We start from the raw sequence: 27989 nt of genomic DNA, 5'->3' as shown, positions 1-27989 counted from the left end.
TGTTTATGAACAATGGTGTTAGAGATATTTGAACAGTTTAAGGCAAAATTAAACAGCTTCGTTCTTACGTTACGACCATATAATGTTTTCTTAAAATTTTCTATTATACTGAGCATTCTGTCTTTTGGTATCTCTAGATCTGTCTCCTAATATAATAATTACAAAAATCAATAACCAGCTTACTGCTTGTAATGACACAACATAGCAAAGCTAAGATTTGAAATACATATTTTACACAATTTTATGCATAAATTTAAATGATATCACATACAGGCAAAGCTAGTTTACTATATTTCTGCTGAATAAATTATAATAAAATATCAACCACAATTAACATTGAAAGATTTCAAACACTACCTAGGACTTGTTTCAAAATTCATCAACATAAAAACTCATATTCCATTTTAATTCATGGCAGGATCCAATCAAATTATAAATAAAACTAGGACTAGAGGCTCTTAAGAGCCTGTGTCGCTCACCTTGGTCTATGTGCATATTAAACAAAGGACACAGATGGATTCATGACAAAATTGTGTTTTGATGATGGTGATGCAAAGTCCTTGCTACTTACAATTATCTCTATCTATAATGAACTTCGCCCTTTTAGTAACAGAGGAAATTATTTTGTCAAAATTTACCAAATTAATGAATATATTAAAAATTGACTATAAAGGGCAATAACTCCTTAAGGGGTCAACAAACCTTTTTGGTCATGTAGACTTATTTGTAGATCTTACTTTGCTGAACATTATTGCTGTTTACAATTTATCTCTATCTATAATAGTATTCAAGATAATATCCAAAAACGGCAAAATTTCTTTAACCAGATGCTCCGCAGGGTGCAGCTTTATACGACCGCATAGGTTGAACCCTGAAGGGTTGGGGCAAGTATGGACACAACATTCAAGCTGGATTCAGCTCTAAATTTGGATTGTGATTAAATAGTTGACACAGCATAGGTTTTGGACACAGAATGAATGTGGTCTAATGAACTTAAAATAATTTTTTTGTCTTTGAGCAATCACTATGCTGTTGAATATTAATCCTTTCAAAAAAATGTTTGAAGAAATTTTCTTTTTATTTATGAAATCTGAAATGAGAAAAATTAACCCCCCCCCCCCCCCCTTCCACCATTTTTTTTTTCACATCCCCCTTTCCCTTTTTCTAAAACTGATCTCAATTCAAATTTCTAATGGAGTTTGCAACAATAACTACTCATTTAAATACATCATAAAATATTAAAATGTAACAAAAAGTGCTTGTTATCACTGAATGGTAAAGAGTGTTTTAATTTATCAGTTGGTAGTAAAAGTGAATATACATTGTGCATTGTATAAAACAATGATTTAAGTTGATTCAACTACTATTCTGGACAAAGAAAGATAACTCCAATCAATTGAAAATTTCTTGCTATTGCACAATATTGTGCAATTAGATATTTCTTGCTATTGCACAATACTGTGCAATTGAAAATATTTGCTATTGCACAATACTGTGCAATTGAAGATTTCTTGCTATTGCACAATACTGTGCAATTGAACATTTTTTGCTATTGCACAATACTGTGCAATTGAAGATTTCTTGCTATTGCTGAATACTGTGCAATTGAAAATTTCTTGCTATTGCACAACACTTAATATAATAATTTTGGATCCTGATTTGAACCAACTTGAAAACTGGGCCCATAATCAAAAATCTAAGTACATGATTAAATTCAGAATATCAAAAAAGCCAAAGAATTCAATTTTTATCAAAATCAATAAAATTGAGAATGGAAATGGGGAATGTGTCAAAGAGACAACAACCCGACCAAAATAAAAAAACACAACAGCAGAAGGTCACCAACAGGTCTTCAATGTAGCGAGAAATTCCCGCACCCAGCGTCCTTCAGCTGGCCCCTAAACAAATATATACTAGTTCAGTGATAATGAACGCCATACTAATTTCCAAATTGTACACAAGAAACTAAAATTTAAATAATACAAGACTAACAAAGGCCAGAGGCTCCTGACTTGGGACAGGCGCAAAAAATGCGGCGGGGTTAAACATGTTTGTGAGATCTCAACCCTCCCCCTATACCTCTAACCAGTGTAGAAAAGTAAAAGCATAACAATACGCACATTAAAATTCAGTTCAAGAGAAGTCCGAGTCAAACTTAGTTTAATTTTGGACCCTTTGGTATTTAATGTAGACCAATTTGAAAACGGGACTAAAAATTAAGAATCTACATACACAGTTAGATTTGGCATATCAAAGAACCCCAATTATTCAATTTTTGATGAAATCAAACAAAGTTTAATTTTGGACCCCGATTTGGACCAACTTGAAAACTGGGCCAATAATCAAAAATCTAAGTACATTTTCAGATTCAGCATATCAAAGAACCCCAAGGATTCAATTTTTGTTAAAATCAAACTAAGTTTAATTTTGGACCCTTTGAACCTTAATGTAGACCAATTGGAAAACGGGACCAAATATTAAGAATCTACATACACAGTTACATCCGGCATATCAAAGAACCCCAATTATTCAATTTTTGATGAAATCAAACAAAGTTCAATATTGGACCCTTTGGGCCCCTTATTCCTAAAAACCTGTTGGGACCAAAACTCCCAAAATCAAACCCAACCTTCCTTTTATGGTCATAAACCTTGTGTTTAAATTTCATAGATTTCTATTTACTAATACTTAAGTTATGGTGCGAAAACCAAGAATAATGCTTACTTGGGCCCCTTTTTGGCCCCTAATTCCTAAACTGTTCAGACCTCAACTCCCAAAATCAATCCCAACCTTCCTTTTGTGGTCATAAACCTTGTGTTTAAATTTCATTGATTTCTATATACTTATACGAAAGTTATTGTGCGAAAACCAAGAATAATGCTTATTTGGGCCCTTTTTTGGCCCCTAATTCCTAAACTGTTTGAACTAAAACTCCCAAAATCAATCCCAACCTTCCTTTTGTGGTCATAAACCTTGTGTCAAAATTTCATAGATTTCTATTTACTTAAACTAAAGTTAAAGTGCGAAAACCAAGAAAATGCTTATTTGGGCCCTTTTTGGCCCCTAATTCCTAAAATTTTGGGACCAAAACTCCCAAAATCAATCCCAACCTTTCTTTTGTGGTTATAAACCTTGTGTTAAAATTTCATAGATTTCTATTCACTTTTACTAAAGTTAGAGTGCGAAAACTAAAAGTATTCGGACGACGATGACGACGCAGGACGACGACGCCAATGTGATAGCAATATACAACGAAAAATTAAAAATTTTTGCGGTCGTATAAAAATTACCAATTGGGGGGCAGCAACCCACCGACCAGTTGTCTGATTCATCTGAAAATTTCGGAGCTGATAGATATTAACTTGATTAACAATTTAACCCCTTGTCAGATTTGCTCTAAATGCTTTCGTTTCAGAGTTATAAGCCAAAATCTACATTTTACCCCTATATTCTATTTTTAGCCATGGTGGCCATCTTGGTTGGTCAGCTGGGTCACCGCACACATTTTTAAACAAGATACCCCAATGATAAATTTGTTAAAATTTGGCCTTGTAGTTTCAGAAGAGAAGATTTTTGTAAAAGATTACAAAAATTTATGAAAAAATGGTAAAAAATGACTATAAAGGGCAATAACTCCTTAAGAGGTCAACTGACCATTTTTGTGATGTTGACATATTTGTAGATCTTACTTTGCTGAACATTGTGTTGTTTACAGTTTATCTCTATCTATAATAGTATTCAAGATAAAAACCAAAAACGACAAAATTTCTTTAAAATTACCAATTCAGGGGCAGCAACCCAACAACCGGTTGTCAGATCTTCACTTGATAAACAGTTTTACCTCATGTCGATTTGCTCTAAATGCTTTGGTTTCAGAGTAATTAGCCAAAATCTACATTTTACCCCTATGTTCTAATTTTAGCCATGGCGGCCATCTTGGTTGGATTGCTGGGTCACCGAACACATTTTTAAACTAGATACCCCAATGATGATTGTGGCCAAGTTTGGTTAAATTTGGCCCATTAGTTTCAGAGGAGAAAATATTTGTAAAAGTTCAGGACGCCGGATGCTGGACGTCAAGTGATAAAAAATGTGAGCTACTAAATAAGCTCAAAATACAGTCCTGATCCATCATTTGTATAGGTATGGAAAAGACCATGCATGATTTGCTACATGGGTTTTAAAGACCAAAAAGAATAAGTTCAAAAAATGAAAAACAATAATAAAAACTTTGCAAAACTTTATGTATTTACAGTGTTATTGTAAGGTAAATATAGGAAAATTTAGTCAATGAAACATAAATAGATATAAACTGTTATCACAGAGATATGTCTCGCTTTTTGTAATTTTTGATAATGCAAATGTTGAAATAAAAAATAGCAACACTTTAACATGTAAGCTTAGCAAATATTCAAAGTCAATGAACTATGACTGAAGGTACATGGCTTAACAATCTCCATGGAAATGAGATGTGCCAATGCTAATAAAACTGCATACCAAATACCATTGACTTATCATAAGTAGTTCTCTTTAAACAAATCGAAACACAAACTAATACATGTAAACTAAGTAAAATTTCAAAGTCAATAAACCTTAACTGAGGGGGAGGGTAAAAAAAATTCCATGGTAATGAGATGTGACAATGTTAATACAACTGCATACCAAGTATCATTGACCTACCGCTACTGGTTCCCCATAAACTGACCTTATCACAAACTAATACATGAAAACTAAGCAAAAGTTTCAAAGTCAATAGACCATGACTGAGGGGGCAGGGCCAAATAATCTGCATGGAAATAAGGTTTGCAAATGCTTATACAACTGCATACCATATATCATTAACCCACGACTAATGGTTCCCAATAAACTGACCTAATCACAAACTAATACATAAAAACTAAGCAAAAATTTCAAAGTCAATAGACCATAAATGAGGGTTTGGGCACAATAATCTACATGGAAATGAGATATGCTGATTCTTTTACAACTGCATACCAATTATCATTACTTTACCACTAGTGGTTCCCTATAAACTGACCTAATCACAAACTAATACATGAAAACTAAGCAAAAGTTTCAAAGTCAATAGAACATAACTGAGGGGGCGGGGTCAAATAATCTCCATAGTAATGAGATGTGCCAATACTAATACAACTGCATACCATCTTTGACTTACCACTAGTAGTTCATCAAAAACTCAACCTAATCACAATTAATACATTGTTGACGCCGCTGTCGCCGACGCCGGAAACAGCATACCTATGTCTCACTTTTTGACGCCGTCAAGCGAGACAATAAAACTGTAAAAAAATTGCACATGATACCTGCAAGCAAAAATGACAGTCTTATTTGGTGAAGACCATCCCAAAAAGCTTAATTTCATTCAAGAAATACATAAATACCACAGACAAATATACAGTTCATACATAAATATAAACAAGCTATATAACAAAGGAATCACAAATTGGTACTGAAAATCCCTGATCCAAAATAACATAATATAGGGTGTATGGTAACAAAAATAAAGCAACTCAGAAAAACAACCAGCAACATAACATAGGAATTACAGTGCCACCCTTGTAAACAATATATCATGCTGCCTACCGATCTCGGATATATTTGAACATATTCCTTTTGCTAAAAATATACAAACAAACAAACTTACTGATTTTTTTGTAATATATAAAATTTGAAATATCATATGTTTTCTTAGCCACACTTTATATATGTATTTAATTTCATTGAATAGGTTAGATGAACAATTTATATGAAACAATTATGAATAACGTGAATACACATCGGAACATGAAATGACTACGACAAAATACGTAAACTGAAACATACTAATACAGAACTATATCAAGGCAAGATTCCTTACCATCCAGCTCCCCTTTGGATCATATTCAGAGCTGTATTGAATTCGGAACTTTTTGGACATCTGTGAGTTAGAATGGTACCATTCAAGTTTGATTGCAGTTGAATTTTTCTCAATATATTTCAAGTTTTCAATCGGAGCTGGTTTAACTGTAAAGAAAACAATCATTTTAGTACCAGTAGTCCCATAAACAATTACAGATGTTATTTTTAACTATGAAAAGGTGGTACAATACACTACAGGGAGATAACTCTGTAATAAATTGCTTTGCCTAGCAAAGCTGGATTTGACCGCAGAGGTTCAACTCTGAACAGTTGGGGCAAAAATGGACACAATATCTTGCACTTGATACAGGTCTGAATTTGGATTGTAATTAAATATTTGGCACAAAATAGGTTTCTGACACAGAATAACTGTAGCCAAAGTACTAAGAATTGGAATATGATTGAAATTTATATTAGATTTTTTGCTGTTGTGCAATACACAACGCTGTTGTGATTGCAACCATAGTAATCAATTCAATAATTTAAAAGCAGTATAAAAGGGAGGTCATCCAAATTTTACAAAAGTTATTGTTCATTAACCAGGACACCCTTGTTTTCCCCCTAATTCTTAAATGGTTTGACCCATAACCCCCCAAAGCCAATCATATCCATCCCTTTTTGGTATGGAACTTTCTGGTATAATTTTAGAGAGATCCATACACCATTCCATAAAATACTGTCTGGAAACTAGAAAAATGCTTATTTGGGCCCCATTTTGGCCCCTAATTCCTAAACTGGTAGGACCACAACCACTAAAATCAATCCCAATCTTCCTTTTGTTGTTCTAAACCTTGTGTTAAATTTCATAAATTTCTATTCACTTATACTAAAGGTATTGTCTGGAAACCAAGTGTCAGGGATGACGCTGACTACCACGACATCAAAATGACTGCAAAAATTTTGCAGTCGTATCAAAATCAGCAGAAAGGTTGAATTACATTCTATTGTTCGTGAAAGATTAGGCTTCTCAATGATCAAAATTGGTGTTAATCAAACTACTGTTTGTCCAACGAAAATTTTCCGATAAAGTGTGTGCATGGTTCAAGTTTTTTCAAATTTTTGATATTTTTTGTCATATGGTCCATTTAGTACACATTTTGTCAAAATTTTATGAAAACTAAACAAGCCAAATTAATTTAAGTGAAAGTGTTTGGTACAACCTTATTTTTGGAACATAGTCTTTAACCAGGTGCTCCGCAGGGCACAGCTTTATACGACCGCAGAGGTCGAATCCTGAACAGTTGGGGCAAGTATGGACAAATCATTCAAGCGTGATACAGCTCTGAATTTGGATTGTGATCAAATTTTTGACATTACATGGTTTTTTTTTTACACAAAACAAATGTCAAGATTTTACAAATCAATTAAAGATTTCTTCAAACTTTTTAAATTTAAAATTAAATAGTTGACACAGCATAGGTTTCTGACACAGAATGAATGTGGTCTAATGAACTTAAAAGTTTTTTTTGAAGAAATTTTCTTTTTATTTATGAAATCTGAAATGAGAAAAATTTAACCCCCCCCCCCCCCCTTTTTTTTTCACATCCCCGTTTCCCTTTTTCCAAAACTGATATCAATTCAAATTTCTAATGGAGTTTGCAACAATAACTACTCTTTTAAATACATCATAAAATATTAAAATGTAAAATAAAGTGCTTGTTATCACTGAATGGTAAAGATTGGTTGGTAGTAAAAGTGAATATACATTGTTTATTGTATAAAACAATAAAAAAAACTTCATCAGCAACATTTTATATTGGCAAATTTCCAATGAAGTTATTTACATAAAGTTATTGGCAAATAAAAATAGAAAATGACATCATAGTCATGTCTGGCAAATGTCCAACATACATTATCTAAAAACATTTTAGATAAGATAAGGAAAAAAAGCTTCATCAGCAACATTTTATATTGGCAAATTTCCAATGAAGTTATTTACATAAAGTTATTGGCAAATAAAAATAGAAAATGACATCATAGTCATGTCTGGCAAATTTCCAACATATATTATCAACTACTATTCTATACAAAGAAAGATAACTCCAATTGAAAATTAATTGCTATTGTACAATATTGTGCAATTAGATATTTCTTGCTATTGTGCAATACTGTGCAATTGAAAATTTCTTGCTATTGCACAATACTTGATATGGAATCCTGATTTGGACCAACTTGAAAACTGGGCCCATAATCAAAAATCAAAGTACATATTTAGATAAAGCATATCAAATAAGCCCAAGAATTTAATTTTTGTTAAAATCAAACTTAGTTTAATTTTGGACCCTTTGGACCTTAATGTAGACCAATTTGAAAACTGGACCAAAAATTAAGAATCTACATACACAGTTAGATTTGGCATATCAAGGACCATTTATTCAATTTTTGATGAAATCAAACAAAGTTTAATTTTGGACCCCCATTTAGACCAACTTGAAAACTAGGCCAATAATTAAAAATCTAAGTACATTTTTAAATTCATCATATCAAAGAACCCCAAGGATTCAATTTTTGTTAAAATCAAACTAAGTTTAATTTTGGACCCTTTGGACCTTAATGTAGACCAATTTGAAAACGGGACCAAAAATTAAGAATCTACATACATAGTTAGATTCGGCATATCAAAGAACCCCAATTATTCAATTTTTGATGAAATCACACAAAGTTCAATTTTGGACCCTTTGGGCCCCTTATTCCTAAACTATTAGGACCAAAACTCCCAAAATCAATCCCAACCTTCCTTTTGTGGTCATAAACCTTGTGTTAAAATTTCATAGATTTCTATTTACTTATACTAAAGTTATTGTGCGAAAACCAAGAATAATGCTTATTTGGGCCCTTTTTTGGCCCTTAATTCCTAAACTGTTGGAACCAAAACTCCCAAAATCAATCCCAACCTTCCTTTTGTGGTCATAAACCTTGTGTCAAAATTTCATAGATTTCTATTCACTTAAACTAAAGTTATAGTGCGAAAACCAAGAAAATGCTTATTTGGGCCCTTTTTGGCCCCTAATTCCTAAAATGTTGGGACCAAAACTCCCAAAATCAATCCCAACCTTCTTTTTGTGGTCATAAACCTTGTGTTAAAATTTCATTAATTTCTATTCACTTTTACTAAAGTTAGAGTGCGAAAACTAAAAGTATTCGGACGACGACGACGACGACGACGACGACGACGCCAACGTGATAGCAATATACGACCAAAAAATTAAAATTTTTGCGGTCGTATAATAAAAATGAATTTAAAATCTTTTTTCTTTTGGGCAATATTTTTTTCGTTTTAATTTTATCTGTAATTTAGTAAATATTTATATACTTTGTTTGTTGTACCATTGACATTAATGTTAAAAGTGACTTACAGACCCAAAGGGTCGGGTGTTCTAATTATCGTTTTATATTTCACTGTATTATATAATAATTTTTAAAAAACACATGCCACTATAATAAATAATAAACTTACTTACTTTTGTAAAAAAAAAAAAGAAGATGTGGTATGATTGCCAATGAGACAACTCTCCACAAGAGACCAAATGACACAGAAATTAACAACTATAGGTCACTAAACAGCCTTCAACAATTAGGGAAGCCCATACCGCATACTTAAGTAAGCTATAGAAGGCCCCGAAATGACAAATGTAAAACAATTCAAACGAGTAACCCAATGGCCCAATTTATGTACAACAATAAATATAAATGATAAAGAGCATGCCAAACATCTTTTATTTCTTTTGTAATTTATTTTAAAATAAAATATTCTGCAGGGCACAGCTTGATACAAACCCTGAGACAGTTGGGAAAGTATGGACACAATATTCAAGCTTAAAGAACTTAAAACTTTAAAATTAGACATTTTTCTTTTCTGGTCCAATATCCAAAATCTTAAGACATGGCTTGATGCAGCATATCAAAGAACTTAGAAAAATTTGATGAAACAAAGTTTAAAATCTGAAAAAAATTAACTACATAATAGATTTAACAAAAAAATTGTAGTTTAAAACACAATTTATAAAAGTCTTATAAAATCCTTGTTATTTATATCATAGTTCTTAAAAGAAAACAGGTGCAAATGTTAAATGAGTATAAAAATCTAGAGAAAATCAATTCCAGACAAATTTTTAATCAATTATATCTCAAATACAAGGACATAGGCCTGTCAGTTTTTCTACCTGCTTATAAATCAATTTTTAAAACATCTCTGATTATGTCCAACAATATATAATGGTTAATTTTCTCATTTTCAAATACATGTTAACAAACGGGGATGGATAATAAATCTTTTTTCAAGTCTGCATGTTTATTCCAAGGTCTTAAACCTGTTTTTGCCAGTGACTGGAATATCATTTCGAAATATTAATATTTAGTGTATTTTTTTGTGTGTGAATGTTACTGTAATTAAATATATTGGTTTCAAGTTTTTACCTACCAAAATCTCTGGGGTTAAATTTAAATATGCTGATGTTAGAAACTTTCCGTGCCTCATTTGTAATATTAATATCCATTTGCACATTGATGAGAGTAAATATGTTGTTTGGAATGCTAATTTTTAAACAAGTGCCATCTCTTTTTATGAACTGCTCCTCTAGTTCTTCTGTCATTCCTCTGAAATAAAAATCATAAAGAATTGAACTAACCGTATATCATTCAAAAGTTTAAATATAAAATTATTGCTGAGATATATGAATATTTTAACTGTTAATGCAAATTGAAACTCTAAGGACTCAAATAATGAGAATATTAACTGATCACTATTTCATCGCTCTTTCAAAATCCAGATCTATAAATCCATGTGACCAGCAGCAGGTCAGCCTTGGCAACTGAGTGGTCTAAGTCGTTAATCTACTGAATCATTAGCCAGTCAACGCTGGCGTTGTAAGTTAGAACCCCACCCTTGACAGGTGCTTTCAACTTGAATCTTCATAGACTAAGATTACTTATCTTCCTGTAGAAAGTGATGGTTGTCTCCTGACACCACAAATAGCCAATATTTATTTGTTCAGAAAGTGGAGTTAAACACCAAACATCTATCAATCATCAATCTGACCAACAGCAGAAAATTACTATTCTTTCACTATTTTCACATTACCCAACCGATTGTGAAAAATTTGTTCTCCATGCACACTAGTGAAATCACGGTTTTCGGCAAACATTTGGTCAAAATTTAATTATGGTGTCATTTTTCTTGATTTTCCTATTGTGAGGTCATGAAAAAGTCACATATAAATAACACAACTTACTGCAAATTTTCAAAAAATGAAGGATAAAAATCAATAAAGAAACAGTTTCCACCACTATAACTAGTGTATTTCAATATTTCTCCACTATAATTCTAGTGTATTTCAATATTTCTCCACTCTCTAGTTTTAAAAATTCTAATCATTAAAATATCTCAGAAAACCTCATGCTTTAAATATCAAAATCTGACTGTCTGCAGTGGAGATCTATATGGTAACACACTTGTTCCAGGGGTGGAATCTATAAACTCATTTGAAAATCCTGATCTTTCACATGATCATTGTGGAAATTTATGTGTTTGTATATTTTGTAAGTAAGACATAGCTTTACTGTACTGTCTTCTATCATTGATCACCAAATTACTGTGGAATATATTATGTTGTGTTGTACATGTTGAGGCCTGTTTTGCGATAGAAAATTACAGCTGAAGTTATAAATACAAATTTTCACATTGATAAAAACATTGCAACAGTTTATGAATTTTCAATACTTTGAATAAGGTTTCTTCTTACTTTTCTGTCATTGTTTTTCATAAATTTTGTCTCTTTACGTTTGGGTATATCTGTGAAAGTTCTGTCAAGAGAGGGTCCAAAAGATGTTTTCACCCATTTTTTCATCTGAGATCAACCCCCGTTTTTAGTGGGATTCGTGTTGCTAAGTCTTTATTTTGCTATGTTGTGTCTTGTGTACTATTATTGTTTATCTTTGTCATTTTTAGCCCCGGTATTGTCAGTTTATTTTTCTATGTTGTGTCTTGTGTACTATTATTGTTTATCTTTGTCTTTTTTAGCCCCGGTATTGTCAGTTTATTTTTCAATCTTGGAGTTTGCCTGTCCCTCTGGTATCTTTAGCCCCTCCTTTGCTAATATATTTACTTACAAGATGCCATATTTGACTTTTATATCAACCTTTGTATAACCTGGAACATTCCATCCTCGGTACACAACTCCAAGGTCAAACCAGCATGTCATGTTCAACCAGTTATACGCTAGGCAGCGAAAACTTTTATTCACCGGAGAAGGTGGAACTACAAAATGTCATGATAAAATATAAATTTACTCTATGCATAAATACACTAATTACATATAAAATTAAGAATATGCTTTAAACGCCACAGTTGCAATATATAAAAGTTATATGTTTTTTGTTTCCTATTGTAAGTTGATTTCATTTAATCATTTAAAACTGTCCCTATATTTGCTTTTCTTAAGGTTATTTTCTGTTTTATAAGCTCTCCAATGTTGAAATATATGTTTTTGATTTACAAAGTTTTTCACCTTGAGCATCACTTTATGGACATTAATTGTCAAATGAGTATTTGGTGCAGTAAAACATGTTTTGTGAATGTTATATCAGTTCTGGTTATATCTTCAGTTTATGGTTGCTATAAAATATTTGAGAAATTCATAAAAAATTACTAACCCTTAATCAGTGGAAATGAAATATTATACAAAAAGTTATTCTCTCAGGAGTTCAGTGCATCAGGCAGTTACTATAGCAGTGATTTATAGCGTTACTTTAAGCATGCTTTGGCAAAAATACATTTCTATGTATATCCAATTCCCTAAGGTAGTAAGGGACTTTAATAAAAAAAAAAAACGTATTTTACATATTCATGTGCAAAAGTTAAAAAATAAAATTGTTTGGCCAATTTTTTTTTCATACATTGCTGTATATAAGGCTTATATATATGAAAAATAAAGTATAAATAGATAGGATGACTTTGAATAAATATTCTCCAAAATTAGGTAAATGAGGTTACTGTTTTTTTTTTAATTTTAAACTTGAGAGAATAACTTTAAGTTTACTAAAAGTTAAATAATGAAGGTCATAATAAAAGAAAAATAAATGATCTAAAACAAACATATACAAAAATCAATGTCAACAGTTTTTTGAATGCATTGTTTTAAATAATGTTAAAATTACATATAGTATAAATCAATTCAACAGTGTTACTAGTAAGTTACTGACAAATTTGAAGTTGTGGTATACACCAGAGTGAGAAGTACAGCATGATATGACTTACACCACCAATACAGTCGTTTCATTTTAACTTTTCTTTTCAGAGAGGAACATTATCAAACAGACTAATGTAAATTTTACTAATTTCATTTTATTAACCTGATATTCAGTAGTTGTTGTTTGTTGGTGTGGTTTGTACATGTTTCTTGTTTTTTTGTTTTTATATAGATTTGTTTGAATGGTTTTACACTAGTCATTTATGGGGTTCTTTATAGCTTACAGTTCAGTTTGAGCCATGGCACTGTGTTGAAGACCTTACTTTAACCTATAATGATTTTTCTTTTACAAATTGTGACTTGGTAGGAGAGTAGTCTCATTGGAGCTCATACCACATATTCTTATACATGTATCTATTTATGATATGGCCTAACTGATTCTCAATCAAAATATATCTAAACATGGTATATGATATATATATTTATCCCTATTCAGTTCTAAACAAAAAATGGTTAATTCATGTACTGGTAGATAATTTATTGTTCCCCTAAACAGAAGTTGGCATATCAAAAATAGATCAGATCCAAAAATAATTAATAAAGTAAGGAAAAATAACAAAAATCTTCCCATAAGATTCCAAGATCTTTACCCTTTTTGGTAATTCAAAGAATAATCAAATCTAATTAGAACTAATGATAATATCTGAACGTTATTCTTTTTATTTTATCAAAAGGGAACGATCGAATTTATACAATGTGTCTCAATCAAATATTATTCTTATCCAGTCTGGTGCAGTGGAACATTTATAATGGTAAGAATGTTTTGAACATCTTGATGAACTTCAACAAGGAGCAAAAATCTGCACTTACAAAAAATTATTAGCTATTTATTGGAATAATCTTATGTTCTATAAGACAGTTAAAACAGTTTATCTATCTATCAGTGGATACAAGTTTTTGTAGTTTACATAATGTTATCATCAGTAAATCATTTAAAAGACCTACAACACACCTATTTTTCAAACTGTAATGGATTTTTATAGAGTGTGGGGGCGGTTTACGATAGAGTTACAATGGACTATTTCTGAATAATCTGATTGTATTATGTTTTGTGTTTTATTGCCCTGAATTGTATCTCTATTGGAGGGGTTTTAATTTATTCACTCCCATATAATTCAATTCAAGCATGTGTTAATATCACTGAGAAGACATGGATTATAAACAAGTCAAATTTGTAGTTTGTGTGTCTAAAAATGCAATGTTTTGCAGGTTAATACATTATTTAGTTTCATTATATTTTATTATTAGCAGTAATTAAAGGAGGTGCCAGTGCATTTGTTTGTTGGACATATTTTTTCTTTTGCAAGATTTACAGTTTTATTAAAATATTGATAAAAAAAACCAACTAATAATGGACTAATCCTAAGCCAGGACTTAATACATACAAATCTATATGTAGTTCTGAACCCATAAAATTCTATACCTGGAAAAAAATAACTTCATTTGCTTGAACACTCTTGACATTTGCATATTTGAGAATATTTGAATTTTTATACATACAATACGTATTGATTAATTGCAGCTTGCTTAATGTCCAGTGGCAAATATTTCATGCCTGTTTATGAAGATGGAAAAGTTTTGTATTTGGTGTTGATCATTGTGTTTTGATTTAGACCCTCAAATAAATAATAATAACACACCTTATTAAATTCTCGAAGACTTATCATAAAAGGTTGAATAAATTGTTATATTTTTTAATAGTCGGCTATTTATTATCCTATTAACATGTAAGGATGAATTTCTAAAATCACACAATACAAAGAAGTTCACATTATATGGCAATAATCCAGAAAAGGTCATTTGAGTTGACTTCACAAACATTTATATGTATTTATACCAACGAACAAAAATAAATCTTGGTGTTAAATAACATTTTTTGAAACTTAAGTACATGTACTTTGTTACAATTGAATACTTTTTGGGGAGCACAAGACATATTGATTTTAGTACTTGACTTTCTTGTTTCACAACACATTTTTTATCACAATTTCAAATGTAGTAAAATTGATAAATCATTCAACATTTGAAGATTATTCTTATCTCCTTTGTAACATTCCAGGACCAGTATAACTTCACATATGACAATAGTTGTGACTGATAAAATAGTGGTCTTAATTTAACCATAGGAATATAGAATTACAAATGATGTCAGCTACATTTTAAAAAATAAACCACCAAGTATCATGAATATTTTCACATCAATACCCCACAAACCAGGCCATTTCATGAGCCAAAGCAAGGTTAAAAATAAAACAAACATGCAACTTTATCTCTTTTTAAGGTTAACAGACAGCAGACAAAACTATGTTGTTGTTATAAAGCCACTCATCAAATTATGTTGTAACATGTCTTCAGGGCTCTCAAAAACCTGCAACCACAGTGCAGTAATATTATCTACTTGACAGCACGGGAATGTATCACAAAATGGACACCTAAATTCAAATCTTTTTGAGAACCCTGTTCTTTCGGACATGAATGATTAAAGAATCACAGCAAAAAGGATTAATTTTTTGAAGTATTTAAAATTCCTTACAATCGAAATAAATGAATTTTCCCTCTCCCACTTCACAACTGGTGTCCTCATTCACATCATAATAGCATTTATAACTTAACCAATTTTGATCCTCACAAAGTGGCTCTTCGATTTGATCTCTTACAAAAATTTCTATGATGTCAAAATTTGTAATATTACTTCCTGGAAGTAATTTATGTGTTACACCACATTTTTTCACTTTGATAGTAAACTGATCAGCTGAGAAATTATGAATTGTCTGTGTATTGATGGAGCAGGTAAAATTCACAGATTCATTAATATAAGAAAAATTAATATCCTCTGATTCACCAATAAGAGTAAAGTCTGGAAAAAAAGGATAACTCATATTTAATTTTGGGAAAGCAAACAAATAGAAACTCACCATCAAACATTTGTTTGTATTGTATTGCAAACAAAAACTCTTTTACTATGACTTGACTGTGAGTGTTTTATTCAAATTATTTCAGTTCAATAAAATTCTGAACCTATTTGTTTCATCAAAGAAAACAGTACAACTGGTCAAGAATTTGACTAAAATGCTCTTGGAAAGTCAATCTAGTCATCATACCAATATGAGTATTGGTATATATATTCCTTTTCAGTTGTAACATTTGATTTGATGACACAAATTGCAATGGGATCAGAATTTTTATCAAACTGCAATTGTTGGAGTAAAAGACTATAATAGTAATTTTGCAGTGAATTGATACTTACAGAATGAAGCACAAAAATTCTTATGAAGTCAAGATAACAGTCTCCATGCATTGATGGGAGACATCTTAACAAAAAAACACAACTGCAACAAAAACGCTCATCTCCATGCAGATTCAGTATTTCAATCAAGGTTAAATTTAGAATTTCAAAAAGGAAAATCAGAGAAAGATTTTTGGGGTCAGATTTTTAATCTACAGATAATTTTAGGGTTCAAATGTTTGGTTTACAGATGATATTAGGGGTCAAATGTTTGGTTTACAGATCATTTTAGGGGTCAAATGTTTGGTTTTCATATGATTGAAGGGGTCAAATGTTTGGTTTTCATATGATTTAAGGGGTCAAATGTTTGGTTAACAGATGATTTTAGGGGTCAAATGTTTGGATTACAGATGATTTCAAGGGTCAAATGTTTGGTTTTCAGATAATTTTAGGGGTCAAATGTTTGGTTTCAGGTGATTTTAGGAGTCAAATGTTTGGTTTACAGGTGATTTTAGGGGTCAAATGTTTGTTTTATAGATGATTTTTGGGATCAAATGTTTGTTTTATAGATGATTTAAGGGGTCAAATGTTTGGTTTATAGATGATTTTAGGTTTCAAATGTTTGTTTTATAGATTATTTTTGTGGCCAGATGTTTGGTTTATAGATGATTTTTGGGGTCAAATGTTTGTTTTATATATGATGACAGACTTAAACAATAATAAATTATGTTATCACAGACCACTGCGGTCAAATAAAACAGAGGTATATATATATATATATATATATTGGGTTAAAATGTGAAAAAAGTTTTTCTTACAATCAAAATAAATAAGGTCTGTTTCTCCTACCGGACAACTGGAACCATTCATTGTTTCATAAACACATTTATATTCCAACTTTATCTGATTCTGATCTTCACAATGTAGGTCCCTGATTGGGTCCGTAACATACATTTCCATAAGGTCTGATGTCTCAATCAAAGTTTTGGGAAGTGGGTGATTAACACCACATCGTTTCACTGATACATAGAAATTAGCAGCTGAGAAATTTTGAATGGACTGTTTTTGGATGGAGCAAGTCATATTTGCTAATTCACCAATAAAAAGGAAATGAATGTTCTCTGTAAGAGTTAGTTCTGGAAAGAAAGAAAGAAAATTCACAGTTTTGATTTACAAGAACTCTAAAACTATATCTAGCAAGCCGCTATTCCTATAACAACCTATATAATAAGCAGCATACAATGTATGTATCTTCATTTAAGCACTTAAGAATGATTACTAGCCACTAATCATGGGAGTAATAATATTTCAAATTATTACTTTTAGTTGCTCTGATTATTGTTTGACCTCTATAGATGACATAGAAAATGACAAAAGACATATACCATAATATTGTACATTCACAAAATGTACAGTTTGTGAATGTACAGTTCTACATAAAGTTTGCATTAGCAAAAAAAAATATCTTACAATCAAAATAAATAAATGTTCTTCCCACAATGCAACTGTCGTTTTTCTTCCTGTCATAAAAGCATGTGTAATCTAAATATGGCTGACCTCTACAAGGCAAATCTTCGATAACATCCCTAACATGAATTTCCTTTGACCTATTTTTTTGGCCAATTTGTCTATGCAGTGACTTTATTTCAAGACATTTTTTTACTCTGATATTTAAATTTTCGACAGAGTAATTTTTAATGGTCTGTATGTTGATCATGGTGCAAGTCATATTTGCTGATTCACCGATAAATAGGAATTTTATATCATCCATTATAGTAAGGTCTGGAAAGAAAAGAGGAAAAATGTGTAAACACTTTGTAATGGACACCGTAATGATGTCTTGAAAATGACTTTATACTAATCTACTTTTTAAAATCTTTTAGAAAGTCTTAGTTATCGGTTAGCTGTCTCATAAACATAGATTCACCTCTCCTTTTATTATTACCTTAATTTGTTCATTTTGTTTTTATTATGTTGATTAAGTAAATTGAGGTCTTTTGATAGACCTACCTTACTTTAACTGCATAGGATCTATTAAATAAATGCTCCTGTGTGAAGTAGAGCTTCGTAGACACTTGACCTTGTAAACAATCTTACTGAGTGAAGTAGAGCTTAGTAGACACTTGACCTTGTAAACAATCTTACGAAGTGAAGTAGAGCTTAGTAGACACTTGACCTTGTAAACAATCTTACGAAGTGAAGTAGAGCTAAGTAGACACTTGACCTTGTAAACAATCTTACGAAGTGAAGTAGAGTTTAGTTCAGACACTTATAGAGCTTTAACCTTTGACCTTCTGCTCCTTATTCATCTCATGACTGATGCTTAAGTGTAGCTCTTAGGTCCTTATGATATTTTTTGACTATTTGTAGATGGTCTGCAAATAGTCAAAAAATATCATAGGGACCTAAGAGCACCATCTGTAAATAGTCAAAAAATATCATAAGGATCTAAGAGCACCATCCATAAATAGTCAAAAGATATCATAACGACCTAAGAGCACAATCCGTACATAGTCAAAAAATATCATAAGGACCTAAGAGCACCATCTGTACATAGTCAAAAAATATCATAAGACCCTGAAAGCACCATCCGTGAATAGCCAAAAAATATCATAAGGATCTAAGAGCACCATCCCTGCATAGTCAAAAAATGTCATAAGGGCCTAAGATCTACAGTTCAGCAGTTAAACAGGTGCTTGGACAAGGATCCAATCTCATTCAAGAGAACAGATTGTTTTTTTTATTTTATTGAAGAAAAAATCATACCGAGGTATTAACACAAAAAATGGATTCAGATAAACAAAATATATATTTTTTTTTTAGGTTTTAAGGTAAATAGATTAAATTAAGTGAACCACAAAATCCAAGAACTTAGTATTTACCTTTTTCTTAGAATCTTGTTTAAAAATATGAAAATGTGGTTAGGTAAATTGCCACTGCGATAACCTTTCAATATTCAACCACAAGGATATGAAATTACATGACAACATAATTAGTCTCCTGCATTACTGTGTCATTTTACTAGTGTGTAGTATAATTGCTTAATTCTAGTCACTTTTTTTTAGAAAATATTCATAAATATGTGTGCCAATTATAGAGAACAATAGAAAAAACTAGTGTTTTAAGAAAACTCACTCAGAACATAAGCAAATGTGAAGAAATAAGATAACTTTTATGAGAGAAAGAGATGCCCCATGAAGGAATTGTTTGAAGTGCATGATTAGATATACCTTATATAACGAACTATTTGAAAGGTATTGAATATCAATCGTGCCCACAGCATTCTTATTGTATGAATTAATGTGAATAAGAGAGAAAATTAATTATTGAAACCTGGTTAATCTTGTCTAATGAACCAATCTATTCTTTCAAAATGCTTTCATTTCTAAATCTTGTAAATTGCATTCATTTGAAATTTGAGAATCTAATTTTCATATGATGTTAACATAATGAGAACAAAATTAGAGATAATTAGTCCCTTTTGAATTTCTAACACACTTTATAGAATATAAGAGTACAACCATTTGATATTCTGAGGCCAGCTAGGAAGATATATTCCATATTGATCATTTATTTTAAACTGTTACTACGCAGCTCTTACTTTTTTCTATGTTTTTTCTGCACTTTCTTTTCCAATTTTGTACACATTTAATTGTATCGTAAACTATCCGGCATTTTGTATTGCAGAATATTCATTATCATCCTTTCTAGTGTAAAGTCAATGTTGATATTAAGTTCTGACAAGGCAAAGTTAATCATTTACAAAATCTTCCTCAGCCCCTTTCCTAAAAATAATATGGTACTATCCCCAAATTGTTAATTTTGCAAAATTTATGATTTTTTCACACACAAAATATAACATTTGGCAATGCATGATGTAAAAGAGGGACGAAAGATACCAAAGGGACAGTCAAACTCATAAAAACAAACTGACAACGTGAGTCCATGGCTTAAAAAATGAAAAAGACAAACAAACAACAGCACACATGACACAACATAGAAAACTAAAGAAAAACAACACGAACCCCACCAAAAAACTAGAGGTGATCTCAGGTGCTCCGGAAGGAAATGTAAATAAACTATAAAAATTCATTATGAGTATTTCTTCATTTTCAATGCTTTAAAATTGAAACTTTAAAACTGACTTGAGCAAACATTTGTTCTCCTAAAGGTGTAGCCAGGTTTATCCTTTATCCACAACATAAAGATCTTATTCATGAATAAATTATAGATTTAACCTACATGATATTCTTCACACAGTTCTTATGTTAACATACAATATTATACAATTATTTGTCAATGTAAACCTTTTCATTAGAAAAATACTTTTAGTATGATTATAACGGTGAGAGAGAAAGATAAATTAAAAAAGTAAATATTTTTAGGCATAATAACAATACTAAAACTGTGCATGAGAGAGACCGAAAACTTAAGAAAATAATATAATCAGAAAATTTTAAATTTGATTTTTATTATAGAATGGTTACTAAGACAGGAACGGTATAAATAAATTCCTAATTAAAAAAAAAAAAGGGAGGTTACCTATATAAATCAGAAGACTGGGTATCTCGGAGTTTAGAACCTTGACCGTTCAACAATCCAGGTTTTACCCATTTTTCATACCTATTATAGTTTTGTCCGATTACTTAACTTTTAGACCTTAACCTCATTTTAGATTTGATATTTTCTTTACGATAGTATAATAGATATTCTATAGGGTAACTTGTTCATTAATAAAGCATTTGTATTTTATTCTCTTCCTTACTATTGTTAAGTTCATATTTTAGTCTCCTTGCTTATAATTTTGTATGAAGTATGACCTCAACCAACATTAGAAACATTTATTGAAAGGCCAAGGTGCTTGGTGTCAACCTAATTAGGAAACACAAAGACAGAAATGCCTTTATAATTATTTCTGTTTTCTGCACATTGCATACCATTAAATGAAGGTTAAATTCAGAGAAAAGTCACAGTAATCATGGTAATGCAATATATTTAAACCTTTGTTTTCAGTCTTCAAAGATGTCATATAATAAGACAGGAAATAATATTTATTGTTTTTTTCTAGTGCAAACAAATTTTTGACAGTGATCTTGCCATAATTGCAGTTCATTCAAATCTAATATTCACACATGCTTGTAAAAATTGTACCTTTAATATAGTTATATTTATGTATGTTCTCTATAACTATTGTAGTTTTATGAGAAATAAAGTATTCGTAATATGATTGTTTAGTGTGCCCAAATTTTGCTCTACTAACATAAATGACGTGACTATTGTTCTTCTTGAGTAGTTTGTTAAAACTTTTGACCCACAATAGAAAGATTTGATGAAGAAAATTGCAATTTGGTCAAAATTTGGAATAAATTGCAATAGGTGGAGAGTTAAATCCTTTTACTCAAGTCACAGTAAAGTGCAACTTAAAAATAAATCTTGACAGCATGATAGAACTGTATTATGCCAAACAGAGAAGAATTTGTATTGTATATTAATAGCATGAATGGACAGTTTGTTTTTGTGTTGTTTTGTAACATCACTTATGATAGTGGAGGGTTTGATTGCAACACAAGTGCTTTACCTGGCCACATTCTAAGTCACAGTATCTGTTCCAAGTCAGGAGCAAGGTTAAAAAATGTTACTTCTATCATATTGCTTTTTGATTATTGTTTTGTAAATCAGGCTATTGGTTTTCTTTTCCCAGAGTATCCCAATCTTTACTCCCCTCATCCCTCTGACCCCAACTTTGTGCTCCCTCATTCTATTGTTCCCTAACCCCTGTACATGTTCATCCCCTCTTCAATGAAACTGACACCATCACACTTTGTATTATTTTGCAGTGGAGTAAAATGAAGTCTTCCAGAGTGATTTAACAAGCTGAAAGTATTCAATATTTGTTTCTCTAAATATGACAACATTCTGATAAAGTACCATGTAGAGAATAAATTAAATATGAAATCAATATATCATCACAGTGGAATCTTGATATATCTTTTAGTTATAATCAGGCCTCAATATTTATATATCTACATATTTCAACCAAAACCATATTTGTATTTAATTATTGTATTGCATGATGATAATTCTATCAAATTTGATGAAAATTTGTTTTGAAAATTAAAATGGGCATAAAGCTTGCGGTTCTGTGTTGAACAAAATTGATAATGGAAGTGGGGAATGTGTCAAAGAGACAACAACCCGACCATATTTTGCCCATACTTTGACCTATAATGGTTTACTTTTACAAATTGAAACTCGGATGGAGAGTTGTCTCATTGGCACTCATACTACATCTGCTTATATCTATATATATATAAATGCTCATATGCAGGATATTTGTTTCAAACAGGTGAAAATTATAAAATTGATATTAGTAAATGACTATCATATATTAGTATATTGTTAATAGTGCTTGCAGTGTATGTCAGAAAGGCAAACAGTATACATTTCTTGAATCAATATCAAATAAAATAATATATTTATTAAATTTAATATTCACCAACATTATATGTATTCATGTCAAAAAAATGTGTAAACTTATATCATAGAACGATATCATTAAACATTTATGTAGTAATGTTCAGGTCCAACTACAAGAATCACATTAACTTTATTTAATCAGTAATCTATAAGAATGAGTTCAAGGTAAAATGAAACCAGTGCTGCCATGAAATTTACACTTCATAGTCATCATGTTCACCATATATAGTTGACCTATATAATGCTCTTCAGCTAAATTGACCTTACCACAAAAACTAAGTTTGACCAATGAACCCTGATAAATAAGGTCAAGGAAAGATGAACCCTCTGCCAGACAGAGACATACACTTTACAATGAATCATTCCATATCCTAAATATTAATTCATAGTATCTGACTATTTGATTGATCGTTAGTGCTTGAGCATCTTGTCCTTATTTTATGGCAGCCAGTTTTTGTTTATTGGTTGAAGAAGCCAAAGTACTGTAGAGAATTCCACGATTCTTTAAGCAGTTCATGAACCTCAAAAATGAGGTCTCTAAGTTTAAACATATTTATTTATAGTGAATTGAGAAACAAGTTTTGCAACTTATATTAATCCCTTTCCACTTTGCGGGTGCAAGTGGTGCCTTGTAGGGGAATTAGCCTGCTCTTTTTTTTAAAATCTACAAGGGTGTCTTTAACATGCAAGAGATATGGCTCTCTCTTAACACGGGTCAGCCATTTATCGTCCCCTTCAGACGGACTATCCTCGTTTCCTCAAGACCACACTCGCAAATGGTATCAAGGGAGAGTTCATCCTGGAACGGGAATCAAACCAGGAACCTTTATTTTAGTAGTCCGATGCCCTAACCACTACACCACGGAGGTCTCTTCAACATGCTTAGCATGAATATGTGTTACATATATATATACTCCATCATTTGTCATATGCAAGTACAATCTTTAAAAAATGTGTAAGCATGGTACATTTTCTTATGGTTTGATAACACAAAGAGTTAATACATGTATGAAAACAAAATTCTTTTGATAAGTTTCCTTAGGTTTTTTTGATTTTCATATGTTATCCCTTTACCAAAATTAGTATTTGGATGAATTTAACAGAATTCGTAAGATTTTCTATTTCAGGCACATTGGCACTCATACCACATTTTCTTTAATATCTGTATATATATATATATATATATATACTAGAACACATCCGTGATATCGCAGGTCCGTGACTGAATTAAAGTATATAGCTATGCGCAAGCCTTATTTTGATATTGGTATTGTCATCTGATAAAGTCATGCCGATTATAAGATACGCAGTTTTCTCTGCTTTCAAATCTTTCTGTTTGAATCCGTCGAACTGGAACCTATCAATTATTGGTAGTATTAATTAGTTGGAAAACAAAAGGTCATGGAATGGAATATTTTTTAATCAACAGCATTGTCCTATATTAGTTATAAAGTTGAATTCTTTGATTCGCTGTTTTACGTCATGCCCGCTAACAAATTGAAAACTGTACCTATACGCCTTATTTTAGTCCAGATTTTTAGTATTCGTATTGTTATCTTAGAAAGTTTTACTGATTAAAATTATACAATAGGTAACAATTTCACAATCTAGTAGTGTCAACCCTGTGAATATGACCCGTGTATATAGCATATTAATCCTGAATACACCGTTTGGTGGTGCGCCTGTCAGATGCGGAACGTACAAATAAGGTAATAAGTAACAGGTGAATATACTATTGGTATCGGTATCGGACTCAACCCGGAACTTCTTAATTATTGGCAATATTAATTACGTGGAAAACAAAAGGGCCTGGAGTGGTGTAATTTTTAATCTACACCTTTGTACTATATTAGTTATATATAAAGTTGAATTCTTTGATTCGTCGTTTTTAGGTGATGAAGGCTGACAAATTGGACCTCGTAATTTTAGTATTATAGATATATATATATATATATATAAATTGTGAAGACTTTTTATTTATCATGTTTAGTAAAATAACATCAATATGGGTAGCAGTACTTTGGTTTGTAGAAATATCAGAGTTGTTATATATTTTTGGCCATTTGAATGCAAAAGTAGAATAGTTCATAAACTTACTTCCACTTATGTTTGCACAATCATCTGACTTTACAAATGTAATTCCCACCAGGGTATGACACAGAACTAACAGGACAGTCACTGTTCCAATCAAAGAATACATAGCTTATTCTTTCTTGTCAAACTATATCTAAAATAAAGTAGAAATTGTTACATAATGTTTAACAAAAGTTTTATTTACAGAAACTTTACCCTGTTATCAACAGGAACTTCAACATGTTCAACAGTTTATCCTGACATCAAATGAAACTTTATCCTAACATTGACTGAACAAGAATGTGTCCCCAGTACACGGATTCCCCATCCTCACTATCATTTTCTATGTTCAGTGGACGGTGAAAATGGAGGAAAATCTCTAATTTGGCATTAAAATTAGAAAGATCATATCATAGGGAACATGTGTACTAAGTTTCAAGTTGATTAGATTTCAACTTCATCAAAAACTACCTCAACCAAAAACTTTAACCAAAACTTTAACATGAAGCGGGATGCACGGACTGACGGACAGACAGACGAATGGTATGACGGACACACAGACCAGAAAACATAATGCCAATAAATGGGGCATCAAAACTTTATCCTTCAATCTTCTGAAAAAACTTTATCCTGTCACCAACTGAAAAACTTCATCCGGTCACCAACACAAAAACTTCACTCTGTAATTGACTGAAAAACTTTAACCTGTGATCAATTGAGACATAAACAATGAATGTCTTCCAGTGTCATAAGCTAAAACTTAAACAATTTACCAAGCCATCAACCGAAACTTAAACAATGAGAATCTTCAAGTCAAGTGTCATTAGCTGAAACCTAAACAATTTACCGAGCCATTTAAAACTGAAATTTAACAACGAATATCTTCCGGTGTCATTAGATGTAACTTCAACAATTTACCAAGGCATTACAGTGACTTGACTGTTAGTGTTGCTCTCCACCAATTGCAACTCATTCAAAATTTTGACCCAATTGCAATTTGTTTTATTAAACCAAATAGTTCAACTGGTCAGAATATTGAACAAATTGTTCAGTCAAAATGTGAAAGTGCAAGGTGATAAAATAAAATATAATAAAATAAAATATACTTACAATCCTATAAGACTTTAACTCCACTTTAATGATGTTGTGACAAAATTAGTTTATCAGTTTGTATAGTTATATTATAGTCATTTCCATGCTGAAGAGGAACTGTTTATTTTGAATTGCTATAAAATTGTCCAAACTAAGCTTTCATATAGTTTTTCTTTCTAAAAGTATTCTATATTTATAAGAATCATTGGTGGAGAGCAACACTAACAGTCAAGTCACTGTAACTGAAACTTAAACAATGAATATATTCCAGTGTCATTAGATGAAACTCAAACAATTTACCAAGCAATCAACTGAAACTTAAGCAATGAGAATCTTCAAGTCAAGTGTCATTAGCTGAAACCTAAACAATAAGTATCTTTCAGTGTCATTAGCTAAAACTTAAACAATTTACCAAACCTTCAACTGAAAATTAAACAATGAATATTTTCAAGTTTCATTAGCTAAAATTTAAACAATTTATCAAGCCATCGACTGAAACTTAAACAATGAGTATCTTTCAGTGTCATTAGGTAAAACTTAAACAATTTACCGAGCCATCAACTGAAACTTAAACAACGAATATCTTCCAGTGTCATTAGATGAAACTTATACAATATATCAAGCCATCAACTGAAACTTTAACAATGAGTATCTTCCAGTGTCATTAGATGAAACTTAAACAATTTACCTAGCCATCAACTGAAACTTAAACAACAAATATCTTCCAGTGCTATTAGATGAAACTTAAACAATTTACTGAGCCATCAACTGAAATTTAAACAATGAGAATTTTCAAGTGTCATTAGATGAAACCTAAACAATTTATCAAGCCATCAACTAAAATTTAAACAATGAGAATCTTCAAGAGTCATTAGATGAAACTTAAACAATTTATCAACCAATCAACTGAAACTTAAACAATGAATATTTTCCAGTGTTATTAGATGAAACTCAAACAATTTACCGAGCCATCAACTGAAACTTAAACAATGAATATCTTCCAGTGTCATTAGATGAAACTTAAACAATTTACCGAGCCATCAACTGAAACTTAAACAATGAGAATCTTCAAGTCATTAGATGAAACTTAAACAATTTACCAAGCCATCAACTAAATTTATTACAATGAGAATCTTCCAGTGTCATTAGATGAAACTTAAACAATTTATCAACCCATCAACTGAAACTTAAACAATGAACATTTTCCAGTGTCATTAGATAAAACTTAACAATTTACTGAGCCATCAACTGAAACTTAAACAATGAATATCTTCCAGTGTCATTAGCTTAAACTTAAACAATAAGTATCTTTCAGTGTCATAAGCTGAAACTTAAACAATTTATCAACCCATCAACTGAAATTTAAACAATGAGTATCTTCAAGAGTCATTAGATGAAACTTAAACAATTTACCAAGCCATCAACTGAAACTTAAACAATGAATATCTCCCAGTGTCATAAGCTGAAACTTACACATAACAAGCCTTCAAACGGAAACTAAACAATTAGTATCTTCCAGTGTCATTAGATGAAGCTAAAAAATTTTATCAAGCCATCAACTGAAACTTTAACAATGAGTATCTTCCTGGAATATAATGAATATTGAATTTCTACAAAATATTTTATCAATATCCGTTTGAATGTTCCCTTCACATTTACTAAAAGTATCTTATTTTTATTATAGTCCATTAAATCTCACCTTTCTGAAAAACTATCAACAAAAGTAACACTCCTAAAACTATATCTTTTTAAAAAAAAGTGTACTTTAATATACTTTTAAGAAATTCATTCTGTGGACTTTCCCATATATGTTTTTTAGTTGAATTAAATTTGTGTTTACAGTTTATGTATCATTCATGTTGCTATCTCATTGACATTATTACATACCTCAAGATATCCTTTATCATTCAAACTGAAAACAATCATTCTATAAACCCTCTATGTTTTTACTAATA

The 27989-nt window shown here is 31.1% G+C and overlaps 1 protein-coding gene across 11 annotated transcripts in view; it reads right to left on the bottom strand.

Moving 5' to 3' along the window:
* The window catches only part of LOC143067766 (uncharacterized), a 63216-nt gene that overhangs the window by 27034 nt on the left and 8193 nt on the right, over positions 1-27989 (bottom strand). For 5 of the 11 annotated variants that reach the window (XM_076241287.1, XM_076241298.1, XM_076241307.1 and 2 more), the window contains 6 exons: positions 24967-25096; positions 15700-16023; positions 12028-12175; positions 10340-10515; positions 5879-6024; positions 69-146 (listed from right to left, as the gene is read on the bottom strand). In XM_076241287.1, coding sequence (XP_076097402.1) covers positions 69-146; positions 5879-6024; positions 10340-10515; positions 12028-12175; positions 15700-16023; positions 24967-25069 — 975 coding nt within the window. In that variant the 5' untranslated portion in view covers positions 25070-25096. Of the gene's footprint in view, positions 1-68; positions 147-5604; positions 5638-5878; positions 6025-10339; positions 10516-12027; positions 12176-15699; positions 16024-17210; positions 17529-17862; positions 18175-24966; positions 25097-27989 lie in introns of all 11 variants that reach the window. The other 6 variants (XM_076241325.1, XM_076241331.1, XM_076241347.1 and 3 more) reach the window with 5 other exon arrangements.

The sequence above is a fragment of the Mytilus galloprovincialis genome, chromosome 1, assembly GCF_965363235.1.
Source record: "Mytilus galloprovincialis chromosome 1, xbMytGall1.hap1.1, whole genome shotgun sequence".
Classification (NCBI taxonomy): Eukaryota; Metazoa; Mollusca; class Bivalvia; order Mytilida; family Mytilidae; genus Mytilus; species Mytilus galloprovincialis.
This window is presented reverse-complemented; position numbering and strand designations above follow the sequence as displayed.